Here is a 10,731-nt window from a genome sequence, read left to right as displayed (position 1 = left end):
AGATTAAAACAAGATAAAATGAGTTCGTTTTGATTAGTTGTTCCGGAAAATATTTCTAGATTTAATAATATCACAAAAAAAAAAAAATCTAAAATTGAGTGAACATTTGTTCCGAAAATGTATTTATATGCCGAATTGAATATTTCGAAATATAAAAAAGAAAATATTCAGAGCGAACATTTTGGAAGATATTAATATTTTTCCGAAACCTTTATTCTCGAATTTCTTTCTTATTATGGAATGACTGTTCTGAAAGATTTCTTTTAAATCTGAAAGTATCTTTCGAAACATCCGATCCGAAAAATAATAAAATTAAGGTGTGTGAACTTTTATTATATTTGTACGTGGATAAATCATGTTGCAAAACTAAAGTCCTTTTATATAAACGAGTGTCTACTAACAATTTATTACAATATGATATCGTCATGCCTTGTCACAATTTCTTAATCCTCATTCTCATCCATGTTTACCATGTGACGATGCCATGATAAGGTGACAACGTAGGAGTTGTCTCTGTCAACCAACCTCGTTCATCTCGTGATAATGAATGAACAGTGTGGCAATATGCAAAACATTCTAAATAACAACAGTTGAGATTCGAAGGAACAACACAAGAAATGACACAGCATGATGAGAAAATCTAGATTGATTTTGTATTTAGACAATGGATGATGAGTTATCTATAAGAATTGTTGTATTACCCTCTGAATATAAGGTGGTATCATTTCCAACTGAAATGGAATTCTGGTAAGTGTGACTAAACTGAAACAACATGATAACGATGCAGTGTGTGCAGCATCTCTTGTAAAATTAACTGAACATGGAAAACACAATACAAAAGTAGATTGAAGAATCAAAACTAAAAGAACTCAAAGTCCAGATATTTACCCCCAGACTTCATCTCATTATTACCTCCCATCCTCTTACTACTATTGTTCATGCCAACACCAACACCAACACTATCAACTGCTTCTAACTTTGCTGCTACAACATCACATTCAATTGCTCTTGGAACTTCTGGTGGCGTGCTGCACCTGATCAACGCCCAGTTCACGCCTTCAAAGAACGGGTGCTGTTTGATCTCAGTCGCACCCCTCTTCACCCCGAGCCGGTGCTGCGGCTCCTTCACCAGCAGGCCGCGGATGAGATCACGGCTCGCATAACTGGTGGCCGGTGATTCCGGAAATCTGAGCTGCTGTCCAACTACGTTGAAGAGAGTCGCGCGATTTCCGGAACCTTTGAAAGGAGTCTTACCATATAATAGTTCATGCAAGAAAATCCCAAATGTCCACCAATCAACTGCACTTCCATGACCTTCTCCTTTGATGATTTCAGGAGCAAGGTATTCGTGAGTGCCCACAAAAGACATGGACCTAGCAGTTGTTGGTTCTGCAACAAGCTCAGGAAGTGTGCTTGATGGCGGGCCAGGATCGGCTTTAGGTCTCCGTGACTTCTTATTTTTCTGAGCGAAAAGGCGAGGCATGAAACATGAAGGCTGGATGCATACCGAGGAAGGCTCGATACAAGCCGGCTGCACGCAGAACGCACCGCCGGCTCGTTTGGAGGGATCGCCGTCAATATTTCTGATAAGGGTAGGCGAAACAGCACATCTGAGAGAAAGGTCGAAGTCTGAGAGCATTATGTGGCCATCATCTCGGACCAGCACATTTTCAGGTTTAAGGTCTCTGTACACCACTCCAAGCATGTGAAGATATTCAAGTGCCAACAGAACCTCTGCTGCATAAAACCTACACAGCATTTACAAGCATTTTATTAGTCAAAACAGCAAAGGAAAATACACCATGTGTGTAGAATAATACATATTTGCCAATTGTATTTTATACTGATTAGGAATTTTTAACATCTTCCTATTGTTTCAGACTTCATAGAGAAGCAACTCTGCATACTATTGAACAACCTAGCATCCCATATAAAGCCACTAATATAAGAACAGTTACAATATTCCCATGGAAGTCTTGTACCAGAACAATGATTTCATTCTATGTCTGCTACTTAAAGTTACAGCCTAATCATCTTGAAACAAGTCTTCCATGGACAATCTACCCATATATACACACCTATCGTGAAGAAATTTTCCCACAATTTAACAGCTTCAATAACCATGTAGATCTCTACATATTGCATTAAATGTTTGTGATAAATCAGAATTGTTAATGACAATATCAATGAGTATTTGTATCTGTAAAGTTCAAAGCATACCGTGCAGCATACTCCGAGAAATGTTTCCCAGGTTGTCTTTGCCTTAAGGTGTGAAGATCACCCCCTGGACAGTATTCCATTACCAAACAGCAGAATCTGTCTGTCTCAAAATGTGTATACAAAGTAGGAAGAAATGGATGGTCCAGCAACTGCAATATCTCTCGTTCTGTCTGAGCCCTAGTCAGCTTATTTCTGCTTGCTAAGGATGCCTTGTCCATAACTTTCATTGCAAAAAAGCATCGAGTTGCACTCAGTTCTGAGAGATATACACTTCCAATATCACCACAACCAAGTCGTTTGAGTAACCTAAAGTGACTCATGCCGAGAATTCCGTCGCGTGCTCGGATGGCAAGGATCGCCTTCCATCTAGGATCATTTCCTTTGTGTGGCTTATTGGCACTACCAGTTATGTTACTCCAGTTGCTGTCATCACTGAGGCCACTGCTATCACTTGCTCTACTAGCACTGGTTTTTGCACTCTCCAGTGAATCCCCTCTTACACTTCCTTTTGTGCTATCACAATTCCTGTCCAAACTAAGCATGCCATCACTAGTCACTGCATCACTCCGGTATGTACTTGCACAACTATTAACTATGCTCATTGTTCTCACAACACTAGTACTATCAACACTACTAAGAGGACTCACATTACCACTTGGAGGCAAAGATGCATCCCAAACACATTCTTTCTCCTCAGAGTCTGGAGCAGGAGGGGAATTCTCAGTATTCCGAGAAGCACGAGCACCTAAAGGCGGCGAGGGTATGGGTATGTTACTCGTCTCATTTGACTCATCAACCAGGCTGTCTGCAGGAGAAACAGTAGCCATGGTTTGTTTCTTGGCAGGAACACAAATTGAAAGATCTTCTAAGAAAGGACCAGGACCCTTCAAGGACACACTCTTCATCAAGCATGTTGCCTCAGATTTGGTTTGACCTATTGGTACATAAACCGTTCTCATGAGATCAGTATCAACAGGTTCTGGGGGATGACTTGCACCAGCAAATGAACTTGGACCAGTTTCCCCAAAAGAATCATTGCTACCGTTCAATGTCTGAACATCAGGCACAAGCTCTACGGCTTCAGGTGAAGAGCTCTTTCCTTTCCACGTTCTTGTAGTAACAGGGGAGGGAGGCTCTTGACAGGACCGTGTATCGAACCCCATATCCTCTCTTACCAAAACTATTCGTGCATTTGATAACTGAGCCACTTCTCTGATGGAGGCAAGACGTGTCATGGGGACATCTCGTGACTTTGAAAACTGATTCCCTTCTCTTGCTGGAATTCCTCGTACACCCGAAACATCCTGCGAATGTAATCTTTGACCAGCTTCTCTTATTGAAGCAGTGTGCGCATTAGATACCTCAACCAGAACAGGCAAGGACCGAGGAAGTAGCTTTGGCTCTGCAACCCTCTCCATATCCCAATATCATATACCATCAAACAATGACTTCTAGTTAACAAAACCCTGCAAATTCAGCAAAGAACTAATTTAATAAAAGATTCAATCAAATTGAATTAACTGTGATTTTTTTATTTTTAATTTGAAACCAGTAATCAAGTGGAAAAGCCGGGAACTGAGTAACACAACAAGAATATGGAATGAAAGAATAAAGTAATCTAATTCTTCTTGGTAGTGACTAGTGGTAGCTGCGGAAAGCACAAACAGCATTATAAATTGGATCCGCAGAGAAACGACAAATGTAGAAAGCTCAATTTAATAGCTTGAAACATCATAAACAAGAAATTGTAGACACCATGAAAACAAAGCCGCCTGAAAAATCTATTTCCCAATTATATACAAAGGAGCTTAAATTGTTAAAGTTTGAAAATTGATTTGATGTGGGAAAACATAGTTAATCAGAGCAAATATCATGAAATGGTGGAATTGATGCCTGATAATCAGACACAGACCCATTGATAAGATAATCTCAAAGTACAAACCTTTGAGCAAGAAACCTCAACTTCAGAGGAAATGAGAAACATACAGAAGATAGAGAGAGAAGAACCCAAAAAAATAAAGACAACAAGAGGCGGAGAAATGTTAAGAAATGTAAAAACTCCTAATCTTCTATTTTGTTTCCATTGGAAAACCATAACCCAAAATACGTCAAACAAAAGAAAACAAAGAGGGAAAAAAAATGATGAAACAGAGAGAGATCTAGGCACCCAAAAGCATAATAGGCAGAAGGGATAGAGACCCACCATTGAAATGATGAAGAAAAACAATGGGTATCCTTTTGCTTCCCCTCTTCTTCACTATACTGTCTCCTTTCACAACTCAACTCAGAGTTTCTTCACAGTTCCCTTCACCCTGCAGAACACAAACAACAACTCTCGGTCTTCACTCAGGTGTGAAAGAAACTACAATGGTGGGAGAAGATCGGAAGATGAAGCAAGAAGAGAAAAACAAAAGGTTGAGGAGGGGGGTGCTTTTGTTTTTTATTGCTTTTAGTTGTTTATTTTGTTGGTGTGTGTTTTTCTCTCACAGTCTCTCACTAGAATAGAAGTGAGTTTGTGTTTCTCTGTCTAGGGAAGGGGCTGTGTGTGAGTGACTGGGGAACTAAAGTGGTGTTGGAGATAGTTATGGTTAGCTTTTGCTTTCTCTTTTTGATTTTTGGCATTTGAATGAGTGGGAAGAAGTTAATGATGGAAGGTAGTAGTAGCATAGTACTACACTTTGTTCAGAGAGAGAGAGAGAAAGTGGGGCCATGCATGTTCCTTCTTTGTGGTACACTGCTTTTCAAAGGTGGGACTCAATCAAACAAAGAAAGTGAATGCCCAGCTCTAACCTATTTTTATGTTTTTTTTTTCTAGTATCTTTGTTTTGAGATTGTGGTATTGGCACGTGCCAATCAACTCCCGTTAATTTTCTTCCACTTATTTTACTCTTACTATATTTTTTTTTCAACGACCATTAATATGTTTTACATATGATAATCTGTAATTTCCATGGATTATATATTACAGGTTATATATAGTTTACATTGGGATACGCCATTACACATATTCTTAACTCCTTAAGAACAAAATAGATCTTTCATTTTAAATTTAAATACATTTTAAATATCTGAATTTTAATACGAAATTTGTATTTTTTTTAGCTTTGATACAATTTAAAATAAATAGATGTAGTTTTCTCAACTCAATTATGTCATAATTTTTTATGAGTTATATGCATCTCATATTAATATTTGAGTTGTTGACATATTTTTGTTTTAATATCAAATAAAAAATGTGTTTGACACATCAACAAATTTAATGTAATTAAGTTAAAAAGACTATATTCTTTAATTTCGAAAGTTTAGAAATAAAAATATATCAAAATTTAGACATATAAAATATATAATGTTGCATTAAATTCAGAGATTAAAAATATATTTATTTTTTTATTTAGAGTTTTTATATTGTTTAATTCTACCGTATTTTATACATTTTTAAGTTGAACAATTTAAATATGATTGTTTCTGGAAAAAAAATGTATAATTTCTTTATAAAAAAACAAACTCTTAATTAGTGCTTAGACTTTCTTTTCACTTAGTCCAACAATAATTAACATATAATTATATGTTTATTGTAAATACTTTGTTTAGAAAATAATCGTTTGTGTTAAAAGCACACTTTAAATCTAACTTAACTTTATAAAACTGATTTGTAAAATAATATTTATACCGCATTTATATATTATAAAATTACCTTATTTTTAATCGATGTGGACTTCCAATTTGATAAAAAAAATTTCTTAAAAACAACAGATATTTCGATAAACAAGTTGTTCTCAAACATCTACCAAGACTTAGATACATATAAAAGGAATAGTTAACAAATATTCCATGCGTTATACGCATACTTTTTAAAAACTTATGTAAATAAGTTAAATTTTTAAATTATAAATAATTAATTCAAACAAATAAGAAAATTATAATAAATTAAATTTAAAAAGTTAGAATAAATAATTTATAAAAAAATAATTTACAAAGTCATTACGAATATAATCTTAAAGAAACCATTATAGAGGAGGTTCTGGAGATTTTGTCTTTTGTGAGTTAGAATGATGGTGCTTTATTTATTGATTTATTTTGATTTTGGTGAAGATGGATATTCGGATGCTGAAGAGATGAGGGTTTGGAAGAATCCTCTGATTGGTTTAGCTTCGTTGCTTGCTGTTCCTAAAAATGCTTTTGGGCATATTCTTTTGCTCACTTCTTTTATCTTCTCTTCTCTAATCCTATATAATAATAATAATAATAATAATTATTATTATTATTATTATTATTATTATCTTTTTGCATTTTTCAAAAATAAATGCAACATTATTTTACTTTGCAAAAGATGTTCTAATGCAGGTTAAATAACCTTAGAAGTTGTACTTTCTGAAAAAGAAATCTTAAACTAAAAGTGTAACTTAACTCAAAATAAATTGGACGTAATATTTAAAATCAAAGCTTGACCAAACTTGATGGGTTATACCAAATTAGGTGATGAGAAAATAGATAAAGGGATTCAAACCCCACCATGTGAGTTACCTTACACCCGTCATTTTTGTTCTACACTGACAACGTAGGTTGGTGTGTTATGTCAAAAAATATATATCATTTCTGAAAATTCAAAGAGACCATTTTAATGCATAATTATTACGTACGTGTTTGCTCCTGCTATTATTTAAAACGTATTATTTTTTCTGCAGATTTAGATCTGTTGTTTAAATGGAATGGCGGGGAACCTTGGGTGCAGTTCAAGGTCAGATTAAAAGTAAAACCAGTACAGTTTTGTAATTTTTAATAATCTTTATTTAATAATAAAAACGCATTCTGTATAGATAGAGTGCTAACATGTCTAAAATTATATTTATTTATTACTGACGGAACTCTGCCTCAATTAGAGATATGTCAAATTAAATAACAATTGCAAATCTCATTTTATAAATTAATTTTATAGAGTTGAATTAGGTTTAAAATTCATTTTTTAATATGGTATCAGAGTTATGAGTTAGAGTTTATCATAGTGAAATTTAAAGTTTGTTGAGTTTATTGATTCATCCCCTATCAGGTTGCTATGAAACCACTCATTAACGTTTATAAATTAGAGATAATGTAAATATATAAGTGGATGCAAACCTCTCACTTTTTAAACCCGATTTTGTGGAATTGAATTATACTTAAAATTCACTTATTAACAATTAGATGATATAAAAACCAGTCAAAAGAACGTTTTAATTATACAAAAAAATGACATCTTTTCAACTAACATATTTATAGGTGAAAAAGAAAAGGTAATTATTAGTTTACATTTTCCATTGATGAGCCTATTCTAATAAGTTCAACCCTTAAGATGAAAAGATGTCTAAGGTAATGAATTTTTGTGAGCAAACTCATAATTAAGGTGGAAAGTTATGATAAAGTTGAAGAAGGTGAATATTTTTTTATCAAAAATGCTATGTAAAAAATGGGAGCAAATGAGTTGTAAGTTATTTACTTACTCCACGGCATTTGATGGAAATTATCCAGCCAACAAAACCATAGTTAAGAAGAAAGGAGAAAATAAAGTCTCATGGAGGAAGACTCTAAATTTGAAGAGTGGAAAACAAGGATTCACTTCCTTCTTTTTAGTCTTGTAAAAATGTTGATACATATACATGGTCAACCTAACTCACCCAAAGAAACTACTTCCCATGTATAAAAACACTAGAGCTTACAAACACTCTATCATTGAAAGAATTGTCCAATGTGAGACTTAGAGTGAGCTAAGTATTATATGTGCAAATTAACTTCAGCATTCTTCATTAGGGTGTAAAAAACTTTCAATGAAGAAGTCAAACAAGGCAACATATCACAAAAAGACCACAACAAGTCTACAAGAAAAACCACTTATAAAAACTTGGAAGAGCAGGTTTAGAGGTGTAACACTTGAAGAAGGCGAGGAATAAGAGATTTTTCATGTTTTGACCTTTGTTGACTATTTGCCTTATAACTTCTACAAATGTTCAATTGAGTTGAATTTTTGTGTGTTGGATTATATACTCAAAGAGCTTTAATTTGAGTACAAGAGCATAACGTTTAGAGCTATGAGATGGAAGCAGATCAAGTTGAAAGTTAGGAACGAAATTGACTTGTACAACTACAATTTATGTTTTTTAGTCTCACATTACCTAGTCGGAACAAGGTCTCTCCATCTCTAAATAAGAGGCATATCCTTCCTTTGTACTTACTTTGATTTTAGTGAAAATTGATGCGTCTATTTGTACAAAATGTCTTTTCATTCTTTGAAGTCAAGTTTAAATGAGAGTATTTCTTCTAGGCTTTCTACAAAGGAACACTTCTTGGGCTCGCCTCCAAGTTCCTATTGAGAAACTTGAAAAAGTTTGGGTTTCTTTGCCCTCTTTCTCTACCATTGTGAGTCATACATAAATACTCTCATTTAAACTTGACATTAAAGAATCAAAGAATTAAATAATATTAAAGAATTTAAAGAATAAAAAGGTATTGCACAACTAGACATCATCAATTCTCATTCAATTCGAAGTGAGTACAAAGATGTCTCTTATTCATAAATGGGAAGGCTTTATTCACTCATTGAACTAAGAGATGTGTGACTAAAAAGCATAAAGTGCACTTGTACAAGTCAATTTATTTTTATCTTTTAACTTAAACTGCATCCAACTGAGAGCTCCAAAAATATGTTCATGTACTCAAATTTAAATTCTTTTAGTTTAGAATTCAACACAACAAATTTCAACTCAAATAGACGTGTGTGAAAGAAGTAGAGCCAAATCTTTCGTTCTCCGACTTCTTTAAATCTCACATATCTAAAATATTGTTTTTTTTTTCAAGCCTTTTTATAAGTAATGTATCTACATTTCTACACGACTAAAAAGAAAAAAAAATATTTGTTTTCTATTATTCAAATTAGAGTTTTCCTAAGGTTCTATCTCTCCCTTTCCTTTTAGTCATGATTTTATTGGTCAGATGGTTTTCATCGGTATCAATCTTATTATTTTCACACAAAACGTGTATATATAAGTAAACCGAGGATTAAAATTTTAATTAAATAATTAAAGTTTTTTGTTAGCGTTGATGTTGACTCCTCAATCTCTTTGTATCTCATGAGATGTGCATCTTAGCTTTATAGGTTGTAGCGGCGGGAACAATTTCCTAATTTAATGACGTTTATGGATAGTTTTTGAGTGAGAGAAAAAAAAAAGGTTAGGTAGAAGAATGCAAGAAAACAGAAGATGAAAACCCTCTCCTTTTTTTCCTTTAAGATGAGTCAAAGTATGATGAGAGTTTCGTGATTGATTGTCCCTGAATTTCTTTAAATTTTGTTGTTATGCTGAAAAGCAAATTGAAACGAGGAAACAATAACGAGAATGTTTGATTAGAATAATTGGTGTGGTAAAGGTAATAATTTAGAGAGGAAACAAATTATGAGTGGGAGAGTACGTAGCATCATCTTTACACAAAGTATGCTCTGTGGACTCCACCATACTGCTTGCATCTCTTCCCAATTCTCAACCTTCAAATTTTCTCCATTTCCCTTTTTTTTTCTCCTTTTCTTACTTTCAACCTGCCTTTTTTTATGTAGAATCTAATAAATTTCATAAAATCCGACGACGATATAAAGTTAAATTGGATTTAAAGTTCAATTTATAAATAAATTAAAATTTATTTTAATAAATTATTATTTGTTGAATATATTGTTTCATGATTATTGAACTATTATCGAATCAAACCATCTATTAAGTCTGATTTTATATCTAATAAATATATACATCAACATGAAAGAAACATGAAGAAAGTATTTTAAAGATTTCACATCAATTAAATATAAAATTAATTTATAATATATAAATTTATACAAACTCCATTTTATCCATTTTATAAGTGTTTTATAAGGTTGTCATTTTTGTAAAATTAAAAAATTCACTTCTTAAGTTTCTAAACAAAATTTAGCTTTCTAATTTTTATTTCTAATATAAGAATTTGAATTAAATTTTAAATTATTGAAATAAAAAAACAATACAAATATCATATCATATTAACGTATAATCATCACGACATATGTTAATATGTATAAAAATAACATATGTAAATAATAATTTTAAATATGCATTTGACAATTCTAAATTTAATTTTACATATATTTTAAATAATTTATGCCTTTTATTCTTTAAAACGATATTTTTTTTCACAAGGAAAATGATTAATCTTTTAATAACAATATATATTGTAGATTGTGTCCATATCTTTCAGATTATATTTTTTAGGCTTAAATACTTTTTTCGTCCTCATTTTTGCAGTGTTTGTTGCAGATGATCCTCATTTTGACAGAATGTTTAAAATGATCCACATTTTTACCGAATGTTTAAAATGGTCCTCATTCTCGCAATTCGTATTTTATTTGGTCCTTTTATGTGACGCTGTTTAAGTCAGTAACAGAGCACTGTATAGGTGGCACTGACTTAAACAGATGGTTCCGTTACTGACTTAAACGGCGTCAAATAAAATACGAATTGC

At 32.9% G+C, this 10,731-nt stretch overlaps 1 protein-coding gene across 1 annotated transcript; it reads right to left on the bottom strand.

The window, feature by feature from the left end:
• Positions 1-676: 676 nt before the first annotated feature.
• Positions 677-4,933, bottom strand: LOC114185295 (serine/threonine-protein kinase D6PK-like). The gene is made up of 3 exons (XM_028072950.1): positions 4,424-4,933; positions 2,221-3,686; positions 677-1,748 (listed from the first exon to the last, which is right to left on the bottom strand). The coding sequence occupies exons 2-3, from the start codon at positions 3,636-3,638 to the stop codon at positions 860-862; spliced, it is 2,307 nt and encodes a 768-aa protein (XP_027928751.1). The 5' UTR covers positions 3,639-3,686; positions 4,424-4,933; the 3' UTR covers positions 677-859.
• Positions 4,934-10,731: the final 5,798 nt, after the last annotated feature.

Source organism: Vigna unguiculata, chromosome 5 (assembly GCF_004118075.2).
Source record: "Vigna unguiculata cultivar IT97K-499-35 chromosome 5, ASM411807v1, whole genome shotgun sequence".
In the NCBI taxonomy this organism is placed as follows: Eukaryota; Viridiplantae; Streptophyta; class Magnoliopsida; order Fabales; family Fabaceae; genus Vigna; species Vigna unguiculata.
Note: the sequence above shows the minus strand (reverse complement) of the source record. Positions and strands in the feature narration are given on the sequence as shown.

What these genes read in the sequence shown, in the direction of transcription:
- LOC114185295 (XM_028072950.1), bottom strand. Translation starts at nt 3,638, where the DNA reads ATGGAGAGGGTTGCAGAGCCAAAGCTACTTCCTCGGTCCTTGCCTGTT. An exon ending in TTCTCGGAGTATGCTGCACG is followed by an intron (nt 1,749 to 2,220) that starts GTATGCTTTGAA and finishes AATGCTGTGTAG; the next exon opens with GTTTTATGCAGCAGAGGTTC.